Below are 18,262 nucleotides of genomic sequence, written 5' to 3' on the forward strand. Positions count from 1 at the left end.
TATGCACTCATTAAAGAAAAGTTAAAAGATTCAAAATTTTTGTTTTCATTTTTCACAATGAAAAATGCCAACCACTGAAAGGGCCAGAGCCTGGGAAGGAACATTACTGTGTCTAGGGGAGTGGCCGGCTAGGCACATGAGAGAGTCACTGAGGGCTAAAAGATGTACCAAATCTATAGAAAGGAATCAGAAAATCTAGAGACGAGAAATCTGCTTTCTAAAATCAAAAAGAATCTCGGAGACCTTCAACTAAGCCAAGTTCCCAAAGCAAACCTCAAATGGAGGAGTGGGCAGAGTGGGCCCCTTGTGAGGCTGACTCAGGAGTAGCACTCAGACCATCCTGTAAGGGAAGAAGGACAGCACTTCTTGACACAGTCATTGTCATTTCTTCCAGCTTTGGAGAAGGTGACAGGAGAGTCTCTCCACCTCCCTCACCCTTCTTCTCGGCCATTCTGGCCGCATTTCAGCCTGCGGCCTGTGATGATGCCGAGGAAGCCTGGCGCAGCCACATCAATCAGCTCATGTGCGACTCTGATGGCTCCTGTGCCGTGTACACATTTCACGTGTTCTCCTCCTTGTTTAAGGTATGGTGCTCACCTCAAGTCAGAACATTTGGGCTCTCCAGGGAGCCAGCAAGCTTCTCATTTAAGAAGGGATTGCTATTTAGTTCTGGGTTTATACTATTTTCTTCTCCAAATATCTCTCTGAGTCCTCTGACTTCATCCTTTCTTCTGTTGAACCTGATCCACTCAACCTTCTCACACTGGCATTGTGAAGATGACCTCAAATGACTTAGGCTGTCATGACGTCCCACTCACTCTGACATTCTGGCCTTTATTGGTGCCATGAATCCCAGGCCAATATGATATCAGGGCCATTACATGGAATCTTCCTCCAAGCATCTCTTCCACCTCTGCTAAGACCTCTCCTGCATCTTTTTTTCTTCATTATCTGTGCTTTTCCTTTGTCTTTTATCCCCTCTATTAATTCTTTAAACATGCCAGCCATAGCTGTGTACCCTTGCTTAGTTCACTTAGCTGCTTCTGAACAGATGAAAGATCATCTTCTGTGTCTCCTGTGTGAAGCACAGCCCATCTACTCCACAGTGTCCTTGTGCAAACTGGAACCCCCTTCCCTACCCCCAAATGGTTGCAGTACCAGATGTGGCCAGCAGGGGGGAGGCTGGCTTTCAGTCCCTCCAGCCTGGCACCCAAAGGTCTTGGACACACACAGCTCCGGTGCCTCTCCTGTGGACACCTTCAGATTCTACTGTTAGCCTCAAACACACTTAAAAACAATGACTCAACTGCAGAGATGGCCAGAACTCAACTTCTGGTTGGTGCTGAAAAGTTTATTTTTATGCCTGCCTATCTCTGGTCTTGAAAATTGTTTTTCTCTGCCTTGCTCTGAACATTCACTCTCCAAATTTAATCAAATATTGGTGGGGGTTGGAGGCAGCCAAAGAAGAGGAAAAGTGCCTTGTTAGGAAGAAACTCAGAGGCCTTCAAGCATCATCAGAGTTAACTGGCCCTGTGTGCTGTGTTTGAATGGTGACGTGGAAACATGGTTATCATACAGTTAAAGAGATAACTAGTTTAAAAATATATGTAGAATATTGCTCCTTTTTTAATGCCTAGAAAATAATAACGATTATACACTAGCATTTCATTTTAGTTTACTCCGTGTAGTGAGATTATGGGTGTCTTTATTTTTTTTCTTTCAAGTTTCTACTCTCCTATAATGAAAATGCTTTTCTTGCAGTATTTTCAGAGCAGCATTTTTCTAAACTTTACTTTTAAGAATGTATAAAACAGAACTTCCACTGATAATACAAGGGAAAAATGGAAAAGGACTGTGTGCTTCCAACTCTGAGTGCACGTGAATAATAGATGGATAAGTGGACAGACATGTTAGAACCCTCCTGACCTTTTCCAGATGTTGAATTCTTTTACATGTATCACAGACAGGGACAGTAACTTGGTTAGACTGAGAAATGGGCCTACCCCCATTTCTACCTCCAACCACCTTCAGGAAGAGCTGTGGCAGGAAGGAAAGGTAGAAAAATAGGAAAATAAGGAATTGCCAGTATATAACAAGTGAAAATGAAAAAGCTGGGATTACCTGCCTTAAATAATTTCAAGGTCAGGAAGTTGTCATTTAGTTAACATAAAATCTATCTTTCAGCCTCAAGGCCCTCTTTGTGTCCCATTTTTGGAGAATTTTAGATCAATAGTGCTAAGAGCATGATTTCTCACTGTTATTCAATTTACCCTTAGTGAAATCTATTAGAAGTTTAAGTGGACAAACTAAGGCTGTGTCTGAGATTAACTGGGGCTGGAAAGGCTGTCAGGCTTAAGACAGAAAACAACTGGCTGCTCAAAGATAAAACTTCCAGAAACACTTTAACATTAAACCAGATTGAAATTTTAAAACAAACTACCAGAAAGCTACCATTTGAGATCAATTTCATTGGTAAGGATTCAAGAGCAAACTAATTATTTTTTAACTTTTTAATTTATTTTTGGAGTAAGGGGAAGGGAGAAAGAAAGAGAGATACGTCCAATGTGAGAAAGAAACGTTAATTAGTTGCCTCCTGCATGGCCCCAGCTGGGGCTTGGCCCACAGCCTAGGCATGTGCCCTGACTAGGAATTAAACCAGTGAACTTTTGGTTTGGAGGATGACACCCAACCCACTGAGCCACACCAGTCAGGACATAAAGTAATTTCTTTAGGTTGTTCTAAAGTCTACTTTTTAAAATAATGATTAATAATGCATATCTAAGTTTGGCTGTTGTAGTAACTTTTTTCTCTTACTACAGTATTCATGTTCAATTTTATAGTCCTGAGCAATACTTTCCCCTCTGCTCAGAGAAGTTATCTCTGCTCTTGTCCCTGGACTGTCCTCCCAATTACATGTAAACCCCTGGTGGATATCACTTCAGTGAGTGAAGCCTCCTTTACATTTTTCCCTTCCCCTGTCCCCTGGGCATGTAACAGTTCCTTAATTTGACTCCCCAGCAGCCGGCACTCTCACTAATAGGTACTCAGTAAATGTATGAAAAATGAACAGAAATTTTTCATGGAAATCTTAAATTTCAGTCAGCTTCTGACTGAATGCCAATAGACAACAGATAGTCATATGAGCTGGGAGATGGGAGTGGGCCCCAGCAGGCTCGTTGGGTTTGGATTTTTTTTTTTCATCACTGTGTTAGATCAATCCCTATGGAGTTTATCTGCAATAATAATACAAATGTGTGCCTCCTGTTTTGGTTTTAATATTTACATTTAGCCTTAAGAACTTTCTTAACTACCAGCAAATACCATGTGATTAAGGGAAATAACAGTAGCAAAATAGGCACTAATAAATATGCTAGAATTGAAATACATTTCAACATATAGTCTATTAATCTCTTGTCATATCCTCACCAAGTCTGTTAACTATTTTCAAACATTTTGAGTTTTGGAGGGAGCAGAGAGGAGGCAATTGCAAAAATAATTTGGTTTTCAAAGCAAGGAAATGTTTTCTAGTGATCCTGTATGGGCATCTTTCCAAATGTCTCAGTTAATGTATTTCCTTCCTGCTGTTCCTGTGTTAGAATATTGTCATTGTATCACACAGTGCAACCAGATTATAGGGTGTGTTCATGTGGAAGTCAGGAGGACAAAACTGAATTTATGTCCCTTAAATAGCACCTGCCTTTTTATGTGGTTCTAAAGTTCCCTGGCTGATCCAGCTTCTTGGTACAATAAACAATAAACCCAGATCTCACCTTGTCCTTGGTAAGATGGGGAGAACCCCGAACTGTTTGGGGAACCTGAATCCCACTCCTAGCTCTGCCACTGGACTAGCCGCTGTGATGCTAGACATGGCATCTCCTGTTCCTTTCTGCTTTAACATCCTGTCAGGTTTTGGGAGGGGAAGTTTGCATGGAAAATTAACATAACACCATGAAGACAGATGTACGCTATGCATTACACCAAGATTCTCAGTTACATAATATGCAACATGGTTGGCATTTTCCTAGCATAACATATAAAGAATCTGCTGTTGTTTTGGGGACTTGTGAGTCTTCCCATAACAGGGCAGATTGGCTTTCTCTGGAGGAAAGTCTACAACTCAAAAGGTATAACCTCTCTTTGTGGAGGTTGGTTCCTAGGACTGCAATTTGTTTTTGATTAAGTATTTTTATTCTTTTGGCTAAAGATATTGTGTGTTATACATTTGGAAGCTAAAACTGTTGTCATTTGGGCACTGACACAGGCACAGTGAATCAGACTCTTCCTAATTATAATTTTTCCTCAGGCAATGCAAGAGGAACAGTAACTTTTCAGAAGTGTTACACATTTATGGGAGGACTCTGAGCATTGCAGTGAGGCTCACCCTTACTCTATCACTTACTACTAGTATGAGCTTCAGCAAGTGCCTTCACCTCTCTTAACCTCAGTTTTGTCACTTGGTTGTGAAAATTAATGAGTTCATGTGGACAGAACTATAGGGCAGAGTCAGATCAGACAGGCCCCCAGGGGAAATACTATTCTAGGTCCCAGGTAGCATTTACATTCTTTCATTCTCCAGAAGCTGAAATGGTACTATTTCAGCTTTGTCTCAGGGAGCTGTGCCCTTAGGAAACAGAAAGGAGTTCCAGCTTGTGACTTTCTTTTGTCTCACCCACACTGATGTAACCTGGGTTACTCCTCGGTGACTGGACAGACAAACGAGGAGGACCCAGTTGCTAATCAACACTGGCCATCAGCACCAAGAAAAGCCACACTTGTTGGAAAGACTATATAAGCATCTGCATATTGGGAAGTGACATTTTAGGAAGAAACTTGGTCCACACTGTATGATTATTTACTTCAGACAAACATTCACTTTACTCCCATCCCTCCCAGCCATATACACTGAGGACCTATGTTCATTCAATATTTCTATAAAGATTTTTTTTTTAAATTCTAGTCCATATTTTAAAACTGTATAAGGGATAACTATTTTGCCTTCCAGAATATTCAGAAGAGGTTCTGCTTCCTGACCTGTGATGCAGCCAGTTACCTTGGAGACAATCTCCGGGGGATCGGGTCCAAGTTCGTCAGCTCCTCCCAGATGCTCACCTCCTGCTCCGAGTGTCCCACCCTTTTTGTGGATGCTGAGACCGTGAGTGTCCCAGTCCTGCTCTGATGGCCTGTGGCCTGCCTAGCTTCTGGTGTGGACAACAGGGAGACTTGTTTGTATTGTGGTCTGAGCAACGCTGACATTGTTTGTGAGCAGGGCTGGTTGTGATGTGACTCCCAGAGGCTGGAGTCAGCACAGTAATGAAGGCAGGTCATTGAAGATCATCAGGAGAAAGCTCCACCTCTCTGGTGACTCTGACTTTGACAGCTATGAATATGGTGAGCTGGACTTCTAGAGCTGACCTCACCTGTCCCCACAATGCCAGGTTGCCCACCCAGATGTGGCTGCAGAGGCAACATGTCATCATTTACCCCACCTGCCCTCTGGATGGATTCATCCACCCCAAGTGGCAAGCAATGAGTTTAAAGGATGATTAAAACAGCCCTTGGCTGACTTCGGAGTTGTGACTTACGGACATGACTCTAACCCTGCAAGACTGGCAAGCTCGTCGAGGGTGTGGGGGGTAGGGGAGAGGGTTACCTTCCTGTACATCTCCCATGCATGTCACAGAACCACCTTGCATGCTGGGTAATTACTGAGGTTTAAAACCGGTGAGGATGTGTTTTGATTTTAAAAGTCTCTGAGAAGTCATTCTTGCTAAATAGTTGATTGGTGGTTGGCTGTCTTGCAGCAAGGCATGCAATCTGAGAAATCATTCTTTCTTAAATGACTTAAAGTACAGATTAAACACAAAATCAGCCTATTTGGACATCTGTCTTCACACTATTGCAAGTATTATTGGGTTAATATACTAGCATTCATGCATGAAATGGACAGCCTATCTTAATGTGGGCTTCTGTAGGATACTTGCTGAGATTTGTCTGTCTGCACTGATATGAGAAAAATTGATATTTTCTTAGGACATTTGGGCTAGCAAGCTAATATTCAGTGCAATTGTAGCAAAATTAAAAATTGCACAGCTTACAAAAATGAATGCCCTTCCCCATTCACTTCTAAGTATACTTCTCTTTTCTGTGTAGCCGTGCCTTGTCCAGGTATCTCTCTAGGTTGTTTTAATACAAATTATTTTCCTGTTTATAGCTCCTTTCTTGTGGACTTCTGGACAAGCTCAAGTTCAGTGTTTTAGAACTGCAAGAATATCTGGACACATACAACAACAGAAAAGAGGCCACTCTCTCAGTAAGCATTGTGTTGCTGTGTGTCTGCATTCCATTAAAACCAAGTGAACTAGCCACTGTGAGTTTTTGGGAGGGTTTCACATAAACCTAAGAGAGGTGCTTTGGGGAAAAGACCAACTTCATTTATTCCTCTGCTAGGGATTACAATTCCAATTCAGTGATGGTAGAACTGTCAATGCTGTGGATTATATAAAAATGATAGCTACACAGGAAAGTTTTCAGCTTTCATTTTTAGCTCTATAATTTCCTGTGGGGGGGCTCCACCTGAACAGCCCCCCATTGACCACGGATGAGAATAAGTCTACCAAGACATGATCTGCTTGGAGAGGAAAGGTGGCCGATCTCTCACAGGAGAAGGACCAAGAGCCTTTTCCTCAACGGCTTTTATTGGGTTCATTTACACAGGAATTCAGGTAAAGCTCTTTACTCATTGCCAGGAAGTAAGGATCAAATAACAAGGAACTCTGAGGGCCTATTTTGAGTCAGGGTCAGATAGCTAAAGAGCTATAAAACTTTGAGGAACAAACTTACTTCTTCCTTGGACCCTTATCATTCAATTGAGAGCACTCTAAACAAAACAGGTTTCACAGGATTTTACATATTCTTTCTTAGGCCTGATCACCCGGGGAACCCGCCCTTTCCAGCACAGGGCTGCACCACCCTCTGTCATTGTTTCAGGCTTAGGTGGAGCAAAGGAAGTAAGGCAGCCAAGAGATTAGGAGATTTTCTCGCAGACAATGAGGGGGTCCATTACCTCCTTTTGCTGTAGCCCCCAAAGTCCTTCCTTAGGGGCCTCCCACGTGATCATGCCTGTCTTAGGTTGTTCCCCCCTTGGGGAATCTTACCCGTCATTAGCCAACTGACCAAGCATTGGGGGCCAGTTATGGATGAAGTAAAAGGAGCAGAAGCAGCACTCCTGCCAGGGAGATAAGCTTTTGTCTCCTTGCTGGCTTACGGTCCAAGGTCGTTCTCTCAGCCTTAGCCTTGGTGGGGGTTACAGCTTCTGATACCAGGCAGGGCGGTTCCCAAAAATTTCCCTACCAAGAAATTGGATATAGTAGGTATCTGCTTCAGATATCACTTCATCAACGTTTATCTGTTCTCTGAGATTTTAAATTGTTAATTACTTCCTTCCAGTGCTAGCTCACCCAAGACTAGTTTGAGATGGATTTCATTTCTCTTCTCCTCTTAACCATTCTTGGGACCTGTTCCTCTCTGGTCTCATTGCTTCTCTTAGCCTCCAATCCTGCTCTTTACTCTTTCCTTCTAGATTGTAGATCTAGATCTAGAATGAAAAATGCTAAAGGCAGAAGTGACCCAAATCCCCTGATTTCTGACAAATGATTATGTAGTATCTATGAAGCACTTCCTATAATAGTCCAGGCATTATAGAAAAAGCATGGATTTTGAAGTCAGATGAACTTGACTTCCAATCACTGTTTAGCTGCATGAGGGTTAGGGACCTTGGATGAGTTACTGACCTTCTCTCACCTCAGATTGATCATCTACAAGATAGTGATAATAATTAATGTACCAAATTTTCATAAGAATAAATTTTTATATTAGATTATCCTTATAATAAGAATTATTATAAGAATAATTTTAAATAGCTGTAGCAACTATCATTTTCTGGATTCCATGTATCCAGCAACCGGAAAAGAGTTATATCTTAAATTAAATCATTTAATGCTCAAAACTATCCTGGGAGTTGCTATCACTATCCTCACTAGCTAGGAGGAAGAAGTAATGTATTGAAACCACAAGACAATATTGCCATTAAGTATAAATAATATATGGAGAAACTATCCAGCACAGTGCCTCATACATACAAGTTACTGGTTTTTTGCTATTGTTATTGATCTTCTAGTGACCTGTCATAGGGCAAGAGTTCTGACATTCTACTATAACAGTTCCTATTGTCATCAATTTCTGTGGCTCCTTACCTGGTATTGCTTTCCAACTTCTCAGTTATCAGTTAATAAACCAATCCTTTCATTCTTGTTGGTGAAGAAACCAGTCTTTTGATGCCAGGTGTTAACTTCAGTCCTTCAGTGTTTTTTGTCTGCCCAAAGGTTCATTTTCACATCTGGATAGTTACTATTAGATGCTTAGGACTGGCAGACTCTGTAAATAGCTGAGCCAGCCCTGACTGCTGTGCCTCAGTTGACTGGGCATTGTCCTGCAAAGCAAAATGTCATGGATTCAATTCCTGGTCAGGGCACATACCTGAATTGCAGGTTTAGTCCCTGGTCAGGGTGTGTATGAGAGGCAACATCAATGTTGCTCTCTCACATCAATGTATCTCTCCCTCTTTCTCCCTCCTTTTCCCTCTCTATAAGTAAGTAAGTAAATATATAAATAAGTAAACGGTTGAACCATTATTATAATAGCCTTTCTTTCATTAAAGTAGACCTGCCCCCTCAGATCCCACCTCAATGTGACAGAGAAGTAGATGTGGCATGAGTCAGGTTGCATTGTCTGAATCACCCAGCCAGGGAGGAAGTGTTGGGCCTTAACCCAATTTCAATCATATGAAAGTTTTCTAACTCTATATGAATTTGTTTTAATTTATACATAAATTAGGAATGGTCTAGTGGAATTCTTCAGAGTAATATAGCACAATGTTGAAATTTTATTTTTTTAATCCTCACCCAAGGATATTTTTTAATTGATTTTACAGAGAGAGGAAAGGATAAAGAGGGGTGGGGAAACATTGACATAAGAGAGAAACATTGATAAGTTGTCTCCCATTTGCGCCTCAACTGGGAACTGATCCTGCAGCCTAGGTATGTGCCCTGACCAGGAATCAAATCCCCAATCTTTTGGTGTATGGGACAACACTCAAACTAACTGAGCCACATGGCCAAGACAAAGTTGTATTTTTTAATGAACATCACTGAGCCCACTTAAACAGATGGTTTTACTTCAAATAGTTCATCTTCAAAAAGAATGATTTTCAAAAAGTCATTATAAGCAACTTTTCTGTTACTGTATTAAAAACTTAATCATTTTTTTCTGACAGAGGCAATGATAACACATTCTTAGAACATCACTGAATTTACCTATGTCTGTGTCTCCTTCTGACAACAGTGGCTGGCAAACTGTAAGGCAACATTTGCTGGGGGATCAAGAGATGGAGTAATTACCTGTCAGCCAGGAGATTCAGAAGAAAAGGTAAGAATAGTCTTTGAGAATTTACTTTTTCTGTACTCTGACATTGTGTGTTGGTTTTGATCCATCCGAGAATCACAGGACTTGAGAAAGAGGCAAAATGAGTCACCCATGCATCCACATGAAACCAGAAAAGTATAACAGAAGGAGGTTCAGGCCAAGCATGACCGTGTATTGATGGAATTTGGGGTAGAGGGGTCTTGTGTTTGGAAAGATAGAGGTAGAAAAATAACCTTTCTTCTAGACATTGCCTAACTATACTAATTATTTCCTAATAATTCTGTTCTTTATTCAAAATGTGAAACCAGTTTCATTGATCCATCACTAAATCCTTTGATTACTTCAATGAAGAGTCTTTGTTGACATTTCAGCACTCTGTTTTTTAATTTCTTTAAATTTTCAATTACAGTTGACATATAATAATATATTAGTTTCAGGTGTACAACTTAATGATTAGACATTTATATAACTTATGAAATGATCTACCCAATGAGTCAGTCTAGTACCCACTTGACATTATGTGTAGATATCACAGTATTCCCTATGTTGTACTTTATATCCCTCTGACAGCAACTGCAAATTCCTACTTCTTACTCCCCTCACCTTTTTCACCCAGCCCCCAAACCCCTCCCATCTGGCAACCATCAATTTGTTTTCTCTATCTGTTTTGTTTGTTTCTTTAGTTTTTTAGATTTCACACATAGATGAAACAATGTATTTGTCTTTCTCTGTCTGACATATTTCACTTAGCATAATACCCTTTAAATCTATCCATGTTGTCACAACATGGCAAAATTTCGGTTTTTTATGGCTGATTACTATTCCATTGTATGTATGTACCACAACTTCTTTATCCAACTGTATATTGGTAAAAGCTTAGGTTGCTTCCATATCTTCACTATTATAAATACTGCTGCAATGAACATAGGGATGCATATGTTTTTTCAAATTAGTGTTTTGGATTTCTTCAAATACCCAGAAGTAGGATTGCTGTGTCACATGGTAATTCTATTTTTAATATTTAGCAGAGCCCCCATACTGTTTTCCATAGTACCTGCACCAATTTACAATCCCACCAACAGTGCATGAGAGTTCCCTTTTTTCCACATCTCTGCCAACACTTGTTGTTTGTTCATTTACTGATGACAGCCATTCTGACAGATATGAGGTGATATCTCATTGTGGTTTTAACTTGCATTTCACTGATGATTAGCGAGACTGACATCTTTTCACATGTCTGTTTTCCATCTGAATGTCCTATTCAGGTCCTCTGCCCATTTTTTAATTTGATTGTTGTTTTGGTGTTAAGTTGTATGAGTGGCTTATATATTTTAGATATTAACCCCTTATTGGATATATCACTGATGAATATCTTCATCTATTTAGTAGATTGTCTTTTTGTTTTGTTGATGGTTTCTTTCACTGTGCAAAATCTCTTTATTTTAAAATCATCCCATTTATTTATTTTTCTTTTTGTTTCATTGCCTCAGAAGACATACTAAAATATTACTAATAGTCATGTCAAAGAGTTTACTGCCTATGTTTTCCTCTTAGCTTTAAGGCTTGGGATCTTACATTTAAGTTCAAATATACTTTGAATTTATTCTTGTATACGGTGTAAGAGAGTGGTCTAGTTTCATTCTTTTGCATGTGTCTCCCCAGTTTTCCCAGCACCATTTATTGAAGAGACTTTTTTTTAAGATTTTATTTATTTATTTTTAGGGCGGGGGGAGAGAGAAAAAAACATCAATGTGTGGTTGCTGGGGGCTGTGGCCTGCAACCCAGGCATGTACCTTGACTGGGAATTGAACCTGCGACACTTTGGTTCACAACCCACGCTCAATCCACTAAGCTACGCCAGCCAGGGCTGAAGAGACTTTCTTTATCCCATTGATTATTCTTGCCTCCTTTGGCATAGTTTAATTAACCATATAGGCATGGGTTTATTTCCAGGCTCTCAATTCTATTTCATTGATCCATGTGTCTGTTTTTATGCCAGTACCATCATCTGGTTGATTGCAATAGCCTTATACTATAGTTTGATATTAGGTAGTGTGACACCTCTGATTTTGTTCTTCTCAGGCTTTAGCTATTCAGCATTGTGGTTCTATATAAATTTTAGGATTTTTTTGTTGTAGTTCCATGAAAAATTCCATTAGTATTTTGATAGAGATTGTATTGAGTATATAGACTGCTCTGGGTAGTATGGATATATAAATGTTAAAGCACAGTATATGCTTCTATTTATTTGTATATTTTTCAATTTCTTCAATGACTTATAACCTTATGAGGACAGATATTTTACCTCCTTGTTTAAATTTATTCCTAGGTATTTAATTTCTTCGATACAGTTATAAGTGAGGTTGTTTTCTTAATTTCACTTTCTGATATTTTGTTATTGTTCTATACAAATGCAACTGATTTCTGAATATTAATTTTGTTTCCTGCTACATTATTGAATTAATTCATTAATTTGTAGGTTTTTTGGTGGAATCTTCAGGGTTCTCTATAAAAAGTATCATGACGTCTTCAAATAATGGTGGTTTTACTTCTTCCTTTCTAATTTGGATGTCTTTCATTTCTTTTTCTTTTCTGATTACTGTGGCTAGGACTTCCAACACTATGTTGAATGAAAGTGATGAAAGAGGACATCCTTGTTTTGTTCATGATCTCTGCTCCATTGAGTGGGTTTGTCATACAAGGTCTGTCCAGAAGGTATCCAGCCATGTAATATGAAAAATAGAGAACCACAGCAAAAATTACAATTAGACTACAAAATAATTATCACCCAGAATCATTAGAAAATCAAGCTGTGTGAAAGTCCAACAACCAAGGAATTAGAGAAGTCACATTTGTCCAAACAGGTAGGAAGGGCAAAGACACAAAGAGACAGGGAGACATAGAGACACAGAAGGGGTGGTCCCACACCTACATGTGATGGATAAAAATTTGGAGGGATCCCAGTCTCATACCAGACCACCCAGCCCAGGGTTCCAGTGATAGGAAGATAAGTCCCCATAACTTCTGGCTGTAAAAATCAGTGGGAGTTGGGGCAGTGGAAGACTGCAGGACTCTCAGGAGTCTCCTTTTAAAGGGCCCTCAATGGACTTAGGACTTACAAAGACTCACTCCCTCTGTACTACAGCACTGGGAGAGCAGCTAGAAGGGCACCAGCAGAATACGAGGAAAAATTAAAGTGTCTGGCATCAGGGCAAGTTCAGGGGACAGCTTCCACCTGGACAAAACTCCAGATGCCAGGCAGCAGCATTGTCCCTTCCTGCACCCTCCCCCACACAGAGCCACAGAGTAGCAACACCATATCTGAGACTCTGTCAACCTGGTTTCCAAAGGCTGCCCCACCTTGGCAATTACTTAAGGCTCCACCCCATCCAAATTATGGGTGCACTTATATATAATAGGCCATGTTACTAAGACAAGGTGTCAAAGCATCTCTACCTAATACATAGAAACAAACATAGGAAGACTGCCAAAATGAGGAAACCAAGAAATATGGCTCAAATGAAAGAACAGAACAAAACTCCAGAAAAAGAACTAAACGAAATGGAGGTAAGCAATCAACCAGATGCAAAGATCAAAACACTGGTTATTAAGATGCTCAAAGAACTCATTGGGTACTTTACAGAATAAAAATGGCCCAGACAGAAATGAAGGTTATACTAAGTGAAGTAAAGAAAAATTTACAGGGAATCAATAGAGGAGTGGATGAAGCCAAGAATCAAATCAATAATTTGGAACATAGGAAGAAAAAAGATTATTCAGTCAGAACAGCAAGAAGAAAACAGAATTTTTTAAAAAATGAGGAATAGGCTAAAAGCCTCTGGGAAAACTTCAAACCTGCCAACATTGAGATCATAGGAGTGCCAGAAAGAGAAGAGAAAGAGCAAGAAATTGATAACTTATTTGAAAAAATAATGAAAGACTTCCCTAATTTGATGAAGGAAATAGACATATCAGTTCAGGAAGCACAGAGTCCCAAAAAAGATGGAGATGAAAAGAACCACACCAAGATACATCATAATTAAAATGCTAAAAGTTAAAGATAAAGAGAGAATCTTAAAAGCAGAAGGAGGAAAGCAGATAGTTACCTACAAAGAGATTCCCATAAAGACTGTCAGCTGATTTCTCAAAAGAAACTTTGCAGGCTAGAATGGACTGGCAAGAAGTATTCAAAGTTATGAAAAGCAAGGTCTACAACCTAAATTACTCTATCCAGCAAAGCTATTATTTAAAATTGAAGGGCACATAAAGTACTTTCTAGATAAGGTCAAATTAAAGGAGTTCATCATCACCAAGCCATTATTATATGAATTGTTAAAGGCACTTATTTAAGAAAAAGAAGATCAAAATTATGAACATTAAAATGGAAGTAAATTCACAATTATCAATATTTGAATCTAAAAAACAAAGCAAGCAAATAAGGAGTATGGAAACAGAATCATAGATGTGGAGATCATTTGGAGGGTTATCAGTTGGGAGGGAGAAAGGGGAGAATGGGGGGAAGGTGCAGGGATTCAGAACTATAAATTGGTAGTTATAGAATAGACAGGGGGATTTTAATTATAGGAAATGAAGAAGCCAAAGAAGTTATATGCATGACCCATGGACATGAAGTAAGGGGGAGGATTGCCAGAAACAATGGGGGGTACCAGATGGAGGGGTGCAAAGGGGGAAACATTGGGACAACTGTAATATCATAATCAATAAAACATATTAAAAAAGAAAAATAGAGGCATTTATTGAAGAAGATACTAGATACAAGAAATGTTGTACATAGGACAATGACTCATCAGTCCCCTTCAAATAGATACCTTGGGACCTCACACAGTTCTACCAGTCACCGTCAGCTGCCCCATCATATTTCTCTGTCTCTCATAGACAGTCTGAAATCTCTTCTCTTTCAAAGGTGATTTTAGTTTTGGGAAAAGCCAGAAATCACAGGGTGCCAAATCTGGCCTGTAGGAGGCTGTGTCACCTGGGTGATTTGATGTTTTGCCAAAAAACTCTGCACCAGACATGATGCATGAGTGGGCTCATTGTGAGGAAGCTGCCAATCACCAGTTGCCTTTAGCTGCAACCTTTTGAATCATCCAAATAGTTTCTGCAGAGGGATGTTCAAGCTTAATGCAAAATTTCATGCAGATTCATTGCTCTGCTTGCTCAGTCATTATGAATGTGATGGCCACACAGTACACATGCTCACTCAATGGCATCTACTATCCCCACTGATTATTACAGTAAAGTTGTCATTGTACATGCATCTGCATTCCAGTTCACTCTCCTTGGCTGCCAGTTTACATCAATGCTACGCAAACCATTCCTCATTATATTAACAATGGCTGGACTTTTCCTGGACAGTTCTTGAATATGCCCTTTGTTATGCTGAGGTATGTTCCCTCTATTCCCACTTTGCTGACAATTTTTGTCGTAAATGGATGCTGGATTTTGTCAAATGCTTTTCTGCATTTATTAATATGATTATGTGATTTTCATTCTTCATTTTGTTTATGTGTTGTATTATGTTAACTAATTTGAAAATATTGAAACAATTTTGCATCCTGGGAATAAATCCCACTTGATCGTGGTGTATGACCTTTTTCATGTATTGCTGAACTTGATTTACTAATATTTTTTGAGAATTTGCTTCTATGCTCATTATGAATGTTAGCCTTTATTTTCGTTTTGTGTAGTATCTTTGTCTGAATTTGTATGGGTAATGCTGGCCTGATAGAATGTGGCTGGGTGGCTTCCTTCCTCTTCAACTGTTTTGAATAGTTTAAGGATAGGTGTTAATTTGTACTTGAATGCTTGGCAAAATTCAACTGTGAAGCCAGCTAGTGCCAAACTTCATTTGTTGTGAGTGTTTTAATTACTAACTCAATTTTGTTTACAGTTATTGGTCTAGTCATACTGATTCAGCCTTGGAAGATTGGATGTGTCTAGGAATGTATCCACTTCTTCCAGATTGTCCAATTTGTTGGCATATAATTTTTCATAGTATTTCTGTGATGTCAGTTGTCATTTCTCTTTCATTTTTTATTTTATTTATTTGGGCCTTCTCTCTTTTTTCTTCATTAGACTGGCTAAAGGTTTATCAACTTTGTTTATCTTTTCAAAGAACCAACTATTGGTTTCTTGATCTTTTCTTTTTTTCACTATATTTCATTGAATTCTATTTTGATCTTTATTATTTTATTACCTCTACTTACTTTGTTTTGTTCTTTTTCTAGTTCCTTTAGGTGTAAGGTTAAATTGTTTGAGATTTTTTGTTTGTTGAGGTAAGCCTTCATTACTTTTTCACTGTGTCCTATAGATATAGGGTCATTATATTTTCATTTTCATTTGTCTCACAGTATCTTTTAACTTCTTCCTTGATATTGTTGTGAAACCATTCATTGTTTAGTAGCATGTTATTTAGCCTCCATGTTTTGTGTGCTTTGCAGTTTTCATCTTGTAATTGACTTCTCATTTCATACCATTGTGATTGAAGAAGATACTTAATATGATTTAAATCTTCTTAAATTTATCTTATGATTTATCTTCTTAAATTTTTTGTAGCCTTAACATGAAGTCTATCCTGGAAAATGTTCCATGTGTACTTGAAAAGAATGTATATTCTGCTGCTTGGGATGAAAAGTTCTAAAAATATGAAGTCTATCTGGATTAATGTCATTTAAGGCTGCTGTTTTCTTGGTGGTTTTTCTGTCTGGAAGATCTATTCAGTGATGTCAATGGAATGTTAAAAGTCCCCTACTATGACTGTTATTGTCAGTCTCTTCCTTTATGTTCATCAATATTTGATTTACTTATTTAGATGCTTCTCCATTGACATATAGATGTTTACAAGGGTTTTATCCTCTTGTTGCATTAGTCCTTTTATCACTATAAAATGCCCTTCTTTGTCTATTGTTACATCTCTTGTTTTAAAGTCTTTTTTGTCTGATTTAAATATTGCTATCCCTGCTTTTCTTCATTTCTATTTGCGTAAAATGTCTTTTTCTATCCCTTTACATCTAGTCTGCATGATTTGAAGTGGGTGTCTTCTACACAACATATGTATGTGTTGTGTTTTCTTATCCATTCAGCTACTCTGTATATTTTGATTGGAACATTTAGTCCAGTTACATTTAAAATAATTATTGAGGAGGGGAGGGGTGGGGAGAAAACACAGACAACTGTAATTGAACAACAATAAAATAATTTAATTAAAAAATAAATCCATCTGATCTGGTGTGTCATTAAAAATAAAAATAAAAGAATTAAGCCCTGGCTGGCGTAGCTCAGTGGATTGAGCGCGGGCTGCGAACCAAAGTGTCGCACGTTCAATTCCCAGTCAGGGTACATGCCTGGGTTGCAGGCCATGACCCCCAGCAACCACACATTGATGTTTCTCTCTCTCTCTCTCTCTATCTCCCTCTCTTCCCTCTCTAAAAATAAATAAATAAAATCTTTAAAAAAAAAAGAATAAAGTACTTATTCATAGGGATAGAATTATTGACATTTTATTCACTTTTATGATTTGTTTGTAGTTCTTATCTGTTCCTTTCTTATTCTCTTGCTCACTTCTCTTGTACATTAACCACTTTTTATACTATTATGTTTAGATTCCTTTCTCTTTATTTCTTGTATAGCTCTTACAGGCTTTTGGTTTGGTTACCATGTACCTCATGTGTAGTAAGCTATTTTTATAGAAGTCTGTTTTAAGTTGATGATCACTCAAGTGCAAACACATTCTAAAATTACTGCAATTTTTACTGCTTCCATGTTTATATTTTTGTCATTTTTACTTCTTTTGTGTATGTTTGTGTGTCCCTTAATTTATTGTTGTCATTACAAATGATCTTTCTAGTTTTGTCTTTTAATCTTTGTAACAGCTTCATAGTTGCTTGATACTGTTTTTACTAAATGTCTTTGTCAGTGATAATTTTTCTTTGCTGTATTTTCTTATTTATATTTTTTAAATCTTTTCTTTCTCACTAGAAAAGTCCCCTTTAACATTTCTTGTTATACCACTTTAGTGGCGAGGAACTCCTTTAGCTGTTTCTTGTCTGGGAAGCTCTTTATCTCTTCTTCAATTCTAAATGATAGCTTTGTCAGGTAGAGTAATCTTGGTTGTAGGCCCTTTTTTTCCAGGACTTTGAATATTTCATGCCAGTCCTTTCCAGTCTGCAAAGTTTCTTGTTAAGAAATCAGTTGACCATCTTATGGAGTTACCTTGTAGATAACTGACTACTTTTCTCATGCTGCTTTTAAGGTTCTCTCTTTGTCTTTAACCTTTGCTGTGCCTCTTTGGGTTCATCTTTTTGGGGACTCTCTGCACTTCCTGGACTTGTGTGTCTTCTTTCTTCACCAGGTAGGGACATGACTTTCAATCCCTTGCTCTTTCTTTTCTTTTCTTTTCTTTTCTTTTTTTAGATTTTATTTATTTATTTGTAGAGAGAGGGGAAGGGAAAGAGAAAGAGAGGAAGAGAAATATCAATGTGTGGTTGCCTCTCATGCACCCGCCACTGGGGACCTGGCCTGCAACCCAGGCATGTGCCCTGACTGGGAATTGAACCAGCAACCCTTTGGTTTGCAGCCCACACTCAATCCACTAAGCTACACCAGCCAGGGCCCTTTTCTCCTTATAGAACCCTTATGATGCAAATATTGGTCCACTTGATGTTGTCCCAGAGGTCCCTTAAACTATCCTCATTTTTTTCTTTATTCCTTCTGTTGTTCTGATTGGGTGTTTTTCACTACCTTGTCTTTCAGATCACTGATT

General features: G+C 38.7%; 1 protein-coding gene across 11 annotated transcripts in view; it reads left to right on the forward strand.

Moving 5' to 3' along the window:
- Positions 1-18,262, forward strand: part of FRY (FRY microtubule binding protein) — a 541,372-nt gene that overhangs the window by 466,991 nt on the left and 56,119 nt on the right. For all 11 annotated transcript variants that reach the window (XM_045844752.1, XM_045844742.1, XM_045844745.1 and 8 more), the window contains 4 exons: positions 395-584; positions 5,003-5,152; positions 6,212-6,310; positions 9,400-9,483. In XM_045844752.1, the coding sequence (XP_045700708.1) occupies positions 395-584; positions 5,003-5,152; positions 6,212-6,310; positions 9,400-9,483 (523 nt within the window). The remainder of the gene's footprint in view (positions 1-394; positions 585-5,002; positions 5,153-6,211; positions 6,311-9,399; positions 9,484-18,262) is intronic.

This window comes from Phyllostomus hastatus, unplaced genomic scaffold, assembly GCF_019186645.2.
Source record: "Phyllostomus hastatus isolate PE091 unplaced genomic scaffold, TTU_PhHast_1.1 phas_contig_41, whole genome shotgun sequence".
Taxonomy (NCBI): domain Eukaryota; kingdom Metazoa; phylum Chordata; class Mammalia; order Chiroptera; family Phyllostomidae; genus Phyllostomus; species Phyllostomus hastatus.